General features: G+C 41.4%; 1 protein-coding gene and 2 non-coding genes across 4 annotated transcripts in view; all 3 read right to left on the bottom strand.

Moving 5' to 3' along the window:
- MACO1 (macoilin 1) overlaps positions 1 to 13,876 on the bottom strand; it is a 72,535-nt gene extending 58,659 nt beyond the window's left edge. For both annotated transcript variants that reach the window (XM_066270067.1, XM_066270066.1), the window contains exon 1: positions 13,658 to 13,876. In XM_066270067.1, coding sequence (XP_066126164.1) covers positions 13,658 to 13,737 — 80 coding nt within the window. In that variant the 5' untranslated portion in view covers positions 13,738 to 13,876. The remainder of the gene's footprint in view (positions 1 to 13,657) is intronic.
- Positions 2,008 to 2,083, bottom strand: TRNAP-GGG (transfer RNA proline (anticodon GGG)). The gene has a single exon. It is a non-coding gene; the product is annotated as a tRNA-Pro (tRNA).
- LOC136332494 (U1 spliceosomal RNA) lies at positions 9,972 to 10,135 on the bottom strand. Its single transcript, XR_010730748.1, has one exon. It is a non-coding gene; the product is annotated as a U1 spliceosomal RNA (small nuclear RNA).
- Positions 13,877 to 14,361: the final 485 nt, after the last annotated feature.

Here is a 14,361-nt window from a genome sequence, read left to right on the forward strand (position 1 = left end):
CTGGGTTCGATTCCTGGCCAGGGCACACAGGAGAAGCGCCCATCTGCTTCTCCACCCCTCCCCCTCTCCTTCCTCTCTGTCTCTCTCTTCCCCTCCCGCAGCCAAGGCTCCACTGGAGCAAAGATGGCCCAGGCGCTGAGGATGGCTCCATGGCCTCTGCCTCAGGCGCTAGAGTGGCTCTGGTCGCAACAGAGCGACGCCCCAAATGGGCAGAGCATCGCCCCCTGGTCGGGCGCATGCAGGAGTCTGTCTAACTGCCTCCCCGTTTCCAGCTTCAGAAAAATACAAAAAAAAAAAAAAAAAAAGGAGAGAGAGAGAGAGATTTTCCATAATAATATATAAAACAAGGAAAACCGGTAATGCCTCCAATGGTCTTACAAGCTTCTATCCATGTGCCAATGAAATAAAGAAGACACATGTGCAATTAATAGGGTTAATGGTGGTGACTCTTTCAAAGCAGATATAGATTCCTTTTTCTCCCATTCTATTCCTGCCTTTGCCATTTACAACCATTTTTTTACTTGAATCTATTTAGCAGGACCCTCCAACTATGGATTAATCATCTTTGAATAATGAAAATTAGTATTGAACATTCTTCTTTTTCCAAGTAAAGTGTGCCTTCCTCCCTAGTATCACTGGCTACTTGTCACTTAGACCATTTTCTGGAGTCCACATAATTACCACAGGGTAATCAATCCTCAGTACATGACCTTTTCCCTACACAGACTAATGATCCTTTAGTTCACTTGGTCCTCACCACAGAAATGACTATTGAATAGTTCACTGGCTGCGCTAGTGGCCATCTATCTCAATCCCTAGCTTTCCTGTCTTCTCTGTAACAGTAACTGTGAATCACTTTTAGCTTTCTTAGGTAGCACAATACTTCTTGCACCGAACTGCTTTGTCTTCTCTGTTATCAAATATCTCTCCCTTTTGGACATCACCTCTAGAATGTTCATCCAGCCTCTTATTTTTTTTGATTTATTATTATTATTATTTTTATATAGAGTCAGAGAGAGGTATAGATAGGGACAGAGAGGAACAGAGAGAGATGAGAAGCATCAATCATCAGTTTTTTGTTGTGACACCTTAGTTGTTCATTGATTACTTTCTCATATGTGCCTTGACCGTGGGCCTTCAGCAGACCGAGTAACCCCTTGCTCGAGCCAACGACCTTGGGTCCAAGCTGGTGAGCTTTGCTCAAGTCAGATGAGCCCACGCTAAAGCTAGAGACCTCGGGGTCTCGAACCTGGGTCCTCCACATCCCAGACCAACGCTCTATCCACTGCGCCACCGCCTGGTCAAGCCATCCAGCCTCTTATCCAGCTGGTATTCCTGTTTGTCTTATTATGTGTAATGACAGTCTTGCTACTTAAAGTGTGGTCCATAGTTCAGCATCATATATGAGCTGTTCAGCAAAGTAGTATTGCAGAGCCCATCGCAGGCCTGTTTAATCTAAACCTGTATTTTAACCAGATTCCCTAGGGCATCTGTGCATACATTAAAATTTGAGAAATATTGGTCTGTAGTATAAACTTCTCATTGTCATAGAACTGACAATGAACTGAATTCCACAATGTCTCAGAAAGAAGACAATGACCTACTCAGATAATCAGTACTTATCTCCAAATTAGTAGTTGTACCCCCCCTCAACTGGGAACATTCAAATCGTTCAGGGTTAATTCTTATATTTTTTTCTATGTTTCTTTCTGAATCACAGACAAAATCTACCTAAGTACAATTTTTTTTTTCCCCTGAAGTTGGAAATGAGGAGGCAGTCAGACAGACTCCTGCATGCACCCGACCAGGGGGCGATGCTCTGCCCATTTGGGGCGTCGCTCTGTTGCGACCAGAGCCACTCTAGCGCCTGAGGCAGAGGCCATGGAGCCATCCTCAGCGCCCGGGCCATCTTTGCTCCAATGGAGCCTTGGCTGCAGGAGAGGAAGAGAGAGACAGAGAGGAAGGAGAGGGGGAGGGGTGGAGAAGCAGATGGGCGCTTCTCCTGTGTGCCCTGGCCGGGAATCAATCCCGGGACTCCTGCACCCCAGGCCGACGCTCTACCACTGAGCCAACTGGCCAGGGCCTACCTAAGTACAATTTAAACTACATGAGGTATATACTTCCATTACTACTCACCCATCAGCACACAACATAAACATCACTTCCCCAACAACATCCTCCCTGTCCCCAAAGTAAAGATAGTTATGCCATTCCATGCTCACATAGCATGCTGTGCCATAAGAGGATCAGTCAAAATTATAATTAATAATATTCAGTGTAATTACTTTTAAATGTGAAGTCCATTTTGTTCCTTGCTTTGCCCTCAGTGCCCAGCACAGCACCCTGCACACTGCAGGAGCGTAACAGATGTTTGTTGAACAAATGAACCAGAATGCACAAGAGTGTTCAGGACCAACAGTAGGGCTTTTATCAAAGTACACTGACAATGAAGGTGGAGGGCGAGATGATGCACAGGTGGCCGGGAAGGGTGCCGAACAAAGCAATATCAACAAAGATAGCAAACACAGCTTCTGCCTGAAGGATTACCGAGCACCTGCTCCCAATCTGTTCTGACTGTTCCTCAGGAAGAAATGAATCTGACCTGCCTTGCTCTGGCTGCCAAACTATCACTCCATTTGGCCTACCTGCCACTGGCTCTGACTACAGGAAGGGTTCTCAAAGTGTTTTCTACTAAGCCTGATGTTAAAGAAATCTGCAAAAATGTAAAATCACATCACTCTTCTCGTGGATTTATTATTGTTATTTTTATATGAACTAGTAACTTTTACATTTTCTGTATTTCTTTCTTTTTTTTTTTTTTTTAGTGAGAGGAGGGGAGGCAGAGATAGACTCTCACATGTGCCCCGACAGGGATCCACCTGGCAAGCTCACTAGGGAACGATGCTCTGCCCAACTGGGGCCCTTGCTCCATTGCAACCAAAGCCATCCTCATAACCCAGGGCCAACTCGCTCTGATGGAGCTGAGCCATGGCTGCAAGAGAGGAGAAGGAGGAGAAGAAGGAGGAGGAGGAGGAGGAGGAGGAGGAGGGAGAGGAGGGGGAGGGAGTGAGAGGGGGAGGGGGAGGGGGAGAGAAGGAGATGAGTGCTTCTCCTGTGTGCTCTGACCGGGAATCAAACCAGGAAACTTCCACATGCCTGGCCGATGCTCTACCACTGGGCCAACCGGCCAGCACCTGTCTTTATTTCTAACACAGTAAAATGGTGCACTACAGAAAGTTGTGCATAAGCCTCAAGATAAAATGGACAAAAACAAGTGTAAAATCCAAGAAAGGGGAGCAGCCCAAGAAGATCTAAGCTAGTCCATATTTTTCTTTTCTATTCTAAGCCTCCAGCAGGCTGCAAAGAGGATTTTCTAGAGAGTTAATTACACACATACACACACACACACACACACACACACACACACACAAACTCATGCATATCTACATACACAGCCACTGCAATGGCAAGTCTAACAGTGTGAAATACGTCCAATTTAAAAGGAAAAATAAACCTAGAATGGAAATCACTAAAATATCACTAAAAAAATTTATTGGTATAGTACTTTTATAAAGGATTATGTGGCCTACAGAGATATCAAAGACAGGTACTGTAATCTACTGCAACTTGACAGTTTAGAATTTCTTCTTCAAAAACACTTTCAATAGTGTGAACTCTATGGGGTTGGGGATGGAGAGAGGTTAAAAAGCACATCAGGAGAAAGAAAATATCCCACAAGCCCTTAAAAAACTGTGTTAATGTTGTATGAACATTAGAAGCTCATTTCATAAGTAAATCAAGTATTACGCTTAACGTCTTCAATACCTAACCATACCTTCACTTATACCACACTTGTAACTTTCCCAAAAGCTTCCTTATTAATTATCTCATTTTAGCCTTACAACTGTGAAATAAGCAGGGTAGTTATTACCACATTATAGGAAAGAAACCTGAGAAACAGGGAATTAATAGGCTAGAGGGCACTACTGGAAGAGCACACAAATAGTAGGAGCTAGGAGACACAGGGAACCAGTGAATTCTACATAAAATGCTGTGTTGCTGGTAAAAACTAAATAAATCTCTAGGTAAAGAAATGGACAAGAGATTAAGCAAGCAAAGTGCCAAGAAACTTATATGTAAAATAGAATTTAATTTTGTTACAGCATGGCCTGTGGTGACACAGTGGATGAAGTGTTGACTTGGAATGCTGAGGTTGCTAGTTCAACACCCTGGGCTTGATCAGTCAGTCAAGGCACATATGATCAGCAATCAACAAACAACTAACGTGAAGCAACTATGAGTTGATACTTCTAACTCCAACCCTCCTCTCTCAGTAAAATCAATAAATAAAATCTTAAAAAAGAAATACATGTTTGCTTATGTAGAAAAAAAGAAGAAACTATACTTATAAATTACACACAGTGATCATCCCAGAGTAGGAATACTAAGGTCTTTTATATTATACTTATACACTGACATATTAATTTTTTATAATAAGCATGTGTTGCTTTCATCTTTTTAACTCTTCATTATGAAGTAATTTTAGACTTAGAGAAAAGTTGCGTAAATAGTACAAAGAATTTCCTGTATCTTTCACCCAGATTTCACAAATGATAAAAACATTTTATCAAATTTCTGTGCATAGTATTTTTTCCCAAACCATTTGAAAATAACTGCAGACATAATGCCCCTTAACTTCTAAATTTCTTGAAAACAAGGATAGTTTCTTATATAACCACAGCACAATTATCAGTATCAGGAAATTAACACTGCTGTGTGATTTATAGACATTCAAATTTTGGTAATTATCTCATTAATGTCCTTTATAGTTATAGACAGAATAGGAAGATGGATAGATGGATGGATAAGGTAGATAGATAGATAGATAGATAGACAGACTGACAGACCCTGGTCCAGGATCACATTCTGCATTGTTGTCATGTCTATTTTGATTTTTTTTTTAAGAGAAGAGATTCTCATTTTGAGAAGGAAAAAGTTCAATGGCTTTGCACAAGACACTCTTGATACCTGTTGCTTCATGTGGAAAATGAAGATAATGATCTTTGCCTACATGTAGTCATGAGTTCAAGAGGATCACATAAGTCATTACACATAAACACCATTCAGAAAGAATAAAGCTGCGCAAGGCAGTGAAACAAAAAGAGGACAGATTTGGAGTTTAGATCAGATAGAGACACATGTCTCTATCAAAGTAACCCTCCAGCAACTTCGGTTTTCTTACTGTGAAACCAAAGCTAAAACTCTTAAACATATTTACTGGAACTTAGTAAGAGAGCGAAGTTTAAAAAAAAAGTAATTACAACAAAAGAAACAGCACATAACTTTTTAAGTAATTTGCCTGAGCCAGGGACTATACTAAATATTTTTTATGTGACTTATCTCTATTACCCATATACTAATTCTATAAAGTAGGCGATACATTTACTATTATCATTTTACAGACAAGAAACTGAGGGTTAAAGCAGATAAATGAACTTGAGTTCAGGGGCATTATTTGAACCCAAATTGATAGGACTTGAAAAAGCCCACCTGTTAATCCATCACACTGGACTTTCTTATCTCACACTTGATGCTCAATAAATATTATTTTCCTTCTTTATATCTCTACCTTCGTGCATATTCAAGTTATATAATTCTTTAATTCTCCAACATAACCAAGTTTTAAAAAACGAGCAGATGTGCCTTATGAGAGAATAAGCCTTCAGTATCTTAATTTGTAAACTCAATTTGTAAACTCAATTTGTAAACACACTATGAAGCTCTGCAGAAAAAAAATATTTTAAGTCCAATGTACTTTACAAAAATAACAAGTGGTACAAAAGATGGGACAACTGCAAACTGCTTTCCAAGAATATTCACTCTTAGAACTGTCCCTGTAATAAACACGTTTATTTAAAAATAAAAAAACCTCATTAATAAAAAGCCAGAAACACAATAAACCATGAGTTTTACCTTGTAAAGCTTAGAAAAAGATGAGAAAATAATACTTATTACATCTGAGAAAGAAGACTCCAGCCTTGTATTTCTCTCACCTAAGTAATACTGGTTGGTACTCATTCGTGCTCGGATTCAAGTGTCCCTGGCTACAAGAGAGGCTAAGTACTGACTTCAGTACGAGCAGCTTATTTGGCTTGGTTTTTAAAAGTATTTGAAAATGAACAAAGTAATACAATATAAAAACAGAGCAAGGTACTAAGGGGTATACATTTCAATAAAGTTATTAAAATGGATTTGGTAGGCAACAAGTCCCAAGCGGCTCAAATGAATAGGTGGTATCTACGGATACACCTCAAGTGGACTAGTTTCACCATTTCATCCACTGAATGCAAAAACCTCTTAAAAAAAAAATTAAGAAAGAAAAGTCAACAGAGGAGATGGGGAGAGGGATAAATTACTTCTGATGTCACAATCTCATGACTCAATGAGAGCACATCGTCCTTAAGAGCAGCCTAGGAAAAAATACAAGGAATAAAGGCCAGTGCTGTGACAGGGTTTCAGGGGAGACAGGCACCTTAGAAAGCTGATGAGCTGAGGTTAATTTGATGTCAGTTGGGTAAATGCTAAAATGAAGATATAAAGCCTCAACAAATATACTCTAACAGTGGATTACATTTTTGAACATTTCCATTACCAGGATGCATGTGCCTATAGCAGTGGTTCTCAAAGTGTGCACCAGGGCACACTAGTGCGCAGTAGATTTCCAGGTGCACCCTATGGTATTCCAGAGAAATATGTGCCTGTTGGGGACCGAAAAACCAACAGGGTTTTTGGAGTTTCAACAGAGGAGGACAGAGGTGTGGGGAGTTGGCTGTAAGCTGAGAGTCTGCCCAACCCCCACCTCACTTGCCTGATTAGGTTGCAAAAGGCTGTTAAACTATGGTGCTGGATTGTTTACACTACCCCCATGTTTCCCGGAAAGACTGGAGGCAAGTTTCTTCTATCCTTTGTTTGGTGTAAAGTTAAGATAATATGTATGGTAGCAGTTTTCTACACTCAACACAATTAAGAGTAAAGAGAGAGGAATTCTTCAATGTATTGACGAGGAAATGAGAGTTTGCCTTTCAAATATTATATGCCCAAACATTGAAGAAATCGCTAGGACACATCAGGCTCATGTTTCTCATAAACACAAGAATGAAAAAACTTAACACATTCGTGCCAGGACCTGCCGAATTTACTAAATCTCACTAAGAATGTATCTATATAAAAGATAACTTTTTTGTCGTTTTTTTATTTTTTTAACCCCTCTTTTTTAAAAATTCTAAAAAGCATAACAAAAAAATGTAACATAAAAATGTTTTTTAATGTCAGAATAAAGTCTGGCAAAGAATACATGTTTTCTTCTGTTGTATGTATCATTACACTTATGTAGTTTGCTGAACAGACAACTCATTTTTCTTCTGGACCCATTCTTTGAAAATGATCCAAGTAAAATATGTATACCCAAATCTAGTAAGCCTAGAGAATAAAGTAATCAATATATATATTTGCAGAGCACATTAAATTTCATCAAGGAAAGTAACTCAACTAAAGTATTTCACTTAGAGGTCTTAACTATATTGGTAAAATTTCTTTCTGACCCTGCAGATTACATAAGAATACAAGTTATATGTTGTTACATGCCCGTAAAAGTATCACCTGGATGATAGCAAAACAAAATACAATAAACACTTGTAAAACCCCAAAGGGTTAAAAGCAGTAGCAAGATCTGGGAGAACTGGCCAAACGCAAAAACTCTGGAAATATAGTAAGTATTCACAGAATACAAATTGGGTCCACCATATTCAAATATATCAGAGAGTAAAAACAATTACTAAGTCATTAAGTCCACCATTAAAATCAATCTCCAAACCTACTGAGATTCAAGAAAGGCCACCAGGAATCAATATGAAGAAAAAGGAGAACATCACTGATAAAACAGGAACCTTTTAAGCAAATTACCTGAAATAGATCATATTCCCTCCTTTCCCAGCTTCAACTAGTAGCAGCAATTTAAAGAAATTTTCAAAACATCTAATGAAACTAATCTGCCCAGAGTATTCAGCAAAGAAGAATCATAAATGGAAGTTGGAAGAAAGAAAAAATTTGAGTACAAAATTCCAGTATGACAGACTTGTTTAAATGTATTTCATAGAAACTACAAGTAAAAACTATAGCTAAGCACCTCGCTGGAAAGGTTAGTGAATATATTTCACTGTACCTACCCCATTGTACCAAACCCCTCTAAAACCATACCGACTTGATCACTTTTATACCAGGTCCGGCACTGTTGAAGTTAAAGCCTATCAAGATTACCAAAATGCTTTTAGGCTGTGAGGTTGCAACATTGATATCTGGGGTTTCAATTGCAGAACACATGTAAAACCAAGGCAGCCAAGGGTCATGCCAGCATCCAGCGGCCTTAATAAGCATAGCCCAAAGGAGTCTAAAACCAGGGTTAGGAAACATCATTAAGGAGGCAGGAAAAGCAGTAAAGTGAGATCTCTGGAGACCAGATAATTCAGACAACCGTCTGAAAAAGAACATTAGGAAGCTGAGAAGGATGCAAACTTTGACCATTTAAAAAGTTAAAGGCCAGAAAACTCTTCCCTGAAAGAGATGGGAAAAAGTATCATATCTGCCAGCAAAATCCTCAGTCCTCAGTCTTACTTTTAAGGGATTAAGTTATAAAAATGTAAGTCAGGTACAGTATTGCACTGCCTAAACTTCAGGAAACATGCTACATGCAGAACCCAGCACGATGACAGGAAGTATTCATAAATTCACAAGTGAGGAGGTGCTTTCTTCACATAGGTAACAAAGACAGTTTGCTGATTAAAGCACAGGCCTTACTTAAAATTCTTATACTTACTTAGGTAAGTAACAATTTTAACTGCAGAGACTTTAAACATAAATGTTTCCGCTTCTACTGTTTCTACTTACTATACCTTATCTCCTCATCTTCCTAATATAAAGTCAGTGATTTCAAGTGGAAGGGAGTAAGGAGTATGGCAAGGTGGCTGAGTCAGACAGAATCCCCCTTAAGGCTTTTAAAATCTACACAGCACTCCAACTCACTTCACCAGGAGAATCACTGCATGTATATATAGATCTGACTGTTGGGAGTGTTTGGTGTGTGTGAAGGCAGGCCCAGGAAGAGAATCACTGCCACAAAAACATGGACCTCTAACCAGGCGGTGGCGCAGTGGATAGAGGGTTGGACTGGGACATGGAGGACCCAGGTTCGAGACCCTGAGGTCGCCAGCTTGAGCACCGGCTCATATGGTTTGAGCAAAAGTTCACCAGCCTGGACCCAAGGTCGCTGGCTCGAGCAAGGGGTTACTCGGTCTGCTGAAGGCCCGTGGTCAAGGCACATATGAGAAAGCAATCAATGAACAACTAAGGTGTCACAAAGAAAAACTAATGATTGATGCTTCTCATCTCTGTTCCTGTCTGTCCCTATCTATCCCTCTCTCTGACTCTCTCTCTCTCTCTCTTTCTCTGTAAAAAAACAACAACAAAAAATAGGGACCTCTGAAATGCAACAGTTAAGTAGAATTATTTATTTTACTTTCCCTTATTAATAACTTTTGTTCATAACTTCCAAAGTTCTCATCTACTCACCTGAGTTAGAAAATATTTCCTCAGTGTCTACTTCATCATAAAACAGCACCAAGCAAAATAAAGCTGTTAATGTATCGGGTGAACCACTAAAATGGCAAACTAAAATTTAAGTCAACACAAATATTTTTATTTGAACAGAACTCAAAGTTCTTTGGAATCTCAAAACCACTGCACAAATTTAAGAGAGAATTATTATGGCCTGTTAGTTTGTAAACTCCTTGAAGACAAAAGAACTATTTGTCTTATCCTGTACCCTCCATAATTCCCTGAACCATGCAGGTTCTTAAACCAGTGGAGTGGATGAGCCTATATTCACGTATCAATTCATTCACTCATCATATTTTTTTCAGGGGACGGCCCGAATGTAGTCCCCCACTATCATAAATTATGCAACCGAGTTGCCCACATTTGGGGAAATCCCAGGAGTCAGCACACCCAGAGTGCGATGGGTTGAGTCTACCCTGGGAAGACCACCTACATGATCATGGTACTCCCCCTGCCAGGTAATCACTAAACATCTATTGAGCATTGAATTCCTACCGTGTGTCAAGCTCTGTGCTGGCTCAGATTTTATTTTTAAATGACACTGAATTTCAGCCTTTAATTATATAAAAAGAAAATGATCAACTGCCATTCCTGTTTCCTTCCTCTCATTCTTTTTTAATTTTTATTTATTTTTATTTTTTTAAAGAGAGAGATGGGAAGGGAGAGAGGGAGAAAAGTATCAACTCATTTCTCTACCTAGTTGTGCACTGATTGCTTCTTGTATGTGCCTGGACAAGGGGATAAGACCTGCGACCTTGGGCTCAAGCCGTGCCAGCAACCCCTTGCTCAAGCCTGCGGCCCTGGGCTCAAGCCATGCCAACAACCCCTTGCTCAAGCCTGCGGCCCTGGGCTCAAGCTAGTGACCTCAAGAACCTGTGGACGATCTCACGCTCAAGTTGGTGACCTCAGGTTTTGAACCAGCGACCTCAGCATTCCAGATCGATGCTCTATCCACTGTACCACTGCAGGTCAGGCTCCTTTCTTTCATTCTTGATTATTACCTTGACTGGAATAACACATTTCTATATATTTCCATTTTCAAATGATAGGCATATATCTAAATGTAGCTAATGTTACTATAGTGTCTACAATCCCTTTTCCTTCTACCTTGCCCCTGAACCAAAATTCTGTCACTGCCATGGCACTGACAATAATGATATCATTTGACGATCACCTCCCTCACAGCTGCTGGATTGGAGCCCATAATTAAAAGTATATTCCCCCTCCAAAAAAGTATTATCAGCAACAGGATTTTTTTCAACAAGATCAAGCAGCAACTGACCCTTATTTTAACTCCTTAACTTTTGTTTATAGTTTTACCAAATCTTCTAGTCTTTCCTGCCTCCTTAAAGAATAAGCCAAACATGTGATAACATGGCAAATAGTATTTCTACAGCATGCTAGAATTTATAGAGTTTCACAAACTGTGTATGTATCTCCTTTAGTTCTCAAAATTTATCTGACAGATGAGAACTGGGGATGGAAGTTGTGGATGCCCTGCTCCTGCAGTGAAATTTTGAGAGTGAACCTAGGTTTCCTGATACCAGCAGCCCAGCGCTCTCTTTACTATAGCTGCCTCTTAACTGTGTCAAAGCTCAGAACATTATACAGACTGAGAACATAAAAATAGTAAGTCCACGAAAGGTTATGCTATGACAGTGGACAGTACTTGTCAAAACTGTCAACAGAGACTGGGAGGGAGGGAGAGAGATGTTTAATAAGAGCAAAACTGGCCAGATGGTAAGAAACGAAATGGAAAACAGATGATGTGAAAACAATTTAGTATAAACTTCATTTGATGATCAACAGAAATTTGATATCCACAAATCCTCAAACATCACAATTTATAACTAGCTCACTCATTCAGTTTGCTTTAGAAATGATTAGAAATTTTCTATCTTCTTAAAAACAGAATTGGAAAAAAGAAAAAACTATGATCTTGTTCTTCAGTCCAATATCCTATAATATAAACTAAGAAACAGATAACTGAAACACCTATTTGATATACGATGCTCCAACAGGAAAGAGAGGTAGAAAATATATATATCTAGGTCTTTTATCAACAATTAAACAATGCCAAACAGAGAAAAGTAAACAGGTTTGAGAGTGGAAGCATTGTTGGTTTCTTAAAATTTTACACTTGCATAATGTATTTACTATTAATATTTAACATAAGAATTAAAATTCCGAAAGACCATCTGCAAAATAATTTTCATTAGAAAATGAATTCACTTCGCACTGATTCACAGAGTGGCTACAATGGGGCCAGTACTAAACTGGGCATATTTGTCCAAATACAAAGAGAAGTTGAAATACAACAGAAGATGTGTAAACAATATGGGATTCCCCATCTTCTTGCTCTGAATGCTGGTACATCATCATATGTTACTGTAAATAGCAGCCATTCAAATGACAGTTGTTCATTGTCTACCAACTCAGCTTTATATACTTTTTCTATTCTTGTGTCACTATTTAGTTATTCAAATCTTTTTCAATAGCCAGGAAAAAAGCCATTTCGTTAATCAAGAACTATAGTGTAACTTGAAGGGATCTTTCTCCCATCCATTAAATCTATAGAAAAAAAAAAAAAGCTTCTTTTCTTTTACAATTTCAGTTAAAACAAACAGTCTTGATTAATTCAGCACGGATTTTGGTTTGTTTTACTCACTGCTATACTCTTACTGACTAGAAGAGGGCCTACCACATAGTGTATATATTCGCTGAATGAATGAATTATTCCTATGATATATGGCTCATTACATAAGAATATATTCAAGAACGTTTCACTTTGACTTCTTAATGCTTTTAAACTTGAACTAAAAACCCCCAATGTTTACAACAGTCAGCTGCTGATGAAAAGTAATCATTCCATTTGTATAAACAATAGCATGTGCAAGATGTACAGTTATGCGCTTATGTATGCTACGACAACTAGGGTGTCATCAGCTATCTCACATATTGAGTCCCACAGCTCAACGAGCTAAATTGTAAAACACCATGAGCACTCAATTAAACCTATACACACATGCTGAGACTTCTCCTTTGTAAACTAATTACTTCTCCACTGAAATAATTTATCAAGGTAAGTATCATTTAGAATTAACATCCTAAGAAGAACCAGAAAATAACAGCCATACACAAATTCTGCTCAGGGAAGCTGTGACTGTCCCTAAGTTGCCCCATGAACCTGTTATCCTTCTTCCCTCTGAGTACGTACTGATTTCAATTTCTATTTAAAGGGACACTTTTCCTTTTGGAGGAAAAAAAAAATTGCGACTTTGGAGAAAATCCTTTTGGAAAGGTTCGAAGAAAACTGTCCGCTTGTAATTGTTAAAAATAATGTTTGTTGACAAAATCATCATCAGCTCCTTTTAAGTCTGGAGTGGGGCCATAGGGCATGGTTTGGGGGTATCGGCTTAAGCCCTCAGTGCCAAGTTTGAGATCCCGTAAGAGAAGTAGAAGGCGACAGAAAGGGCAACGTGGCCACCTGCCCGGTTTGCCAGGAGACCACGGGTGCACTGTATGCTCCCAACTTTGTCAGCCTTTCCCCCTCAGTGCATATGGTCCTCGAGCCTCCTGGCTCAGGCCAGCGACACCCAAGCTAGAGCGGGGCTGGGGGACCAGGAGAGGGCGGTCGGTCCCCGGAACAGTGCTCGGGGTGGTCGGCGCTTGCTAGGGAGCGCGGGCGGGGAGGGGGCTCGCCGCCCCTCCCCCGGCGGGGCCCCGGCGCTGCCAACGGCGGAGCGGCGGCTCCCTCAGCTCGCGCCGGCCGCGCCCTCGCAGCCAAGCCGGCGGCTCTCCGCCACGCCCCGCGCCCCCGGGGCGGACCCCCAGCGGGCGGGCGAGGGCCCCCAGTGCAACGCTCCAAGGGAGAGCCCCCGGCGCGAGCGTGCGGCCTAGTCGGGGTTACATAACGGAGCCGGGCCCCACCGGAGCGGCCGGGGGCCGCGGGGCCCAGGCCGGCGGAGGCGGAGACGCTGCAGCTCACCTGCCGTAGATGCCCTCGGTGATCCGGTTCCGCTTTAGGGGCCGGCGGAGCTTACTGCAGTCGGCGTTCCGCCGCTTCATCCTCCCGCTGGGGGGCCGGGTGCTGCCGCCGCCGCCGTCTCTCACCTAAGCCGCCGCCGCCGGCCCGCCCTGCGTCGGGCCTGGACTCTACCCCTGGGGCCGGTCACACAGACATGGAGCCAGCACCCGGGGGGGGGAGGGGGTGGGACGGGAGGGGGGGTTCAGAGCAGCCTCCGCCTTCGGAAACAAAGAAATGACAATTCCGGGGCCCGCCCGCCCCAGCACCAGCCAGCCACCGGCCCCGCCTCTTCAGCTCCGACGGACGGCCCTTGGGGCCAATCGAAAGCGCCGCTACGCCGCTGCTGGCCAATCCCAGGGCCCACTGAGGCTAAACGGATCCCAGAACCCGCCTCTTTGAAGGACAGAAAAGTGAGCCAATCATTATGGTGTCTGGGCCGGTGCCTGGGCCTATCAGAAAAGATTTAAATAGAGGCTTATAAATAGGCCCTATAAATATAACATCCTATATTATGCCTTGTCGCGACGGTATACTTCATTATTATTGGAGTGCATCTCACTGTATTATAATCTATACTAGAGTATACCATGATTTTTTCATTGTAGGCTATCACTAGCACCGATTAGGCCTGAGTTTGCAGCATGTGCTGGATCTGCGCTGACATG

The sequence above is a fragment of the Saccopteryx bilineata genome, chromosome 3, assembly GCF_036850765.1.
Source record: "Saccopteryx bilineata isolate mSacBil1 chromosome 3, mSacBil1_pri_phased_curated, whole genome shotgun sequence".
Lineage (NCBI taxonomy): Eukaryota > Metazoa > Chordata > Mammalia > Chiroptera > Emballonuridae > Saccopteryx > Saccopteryx bilineata.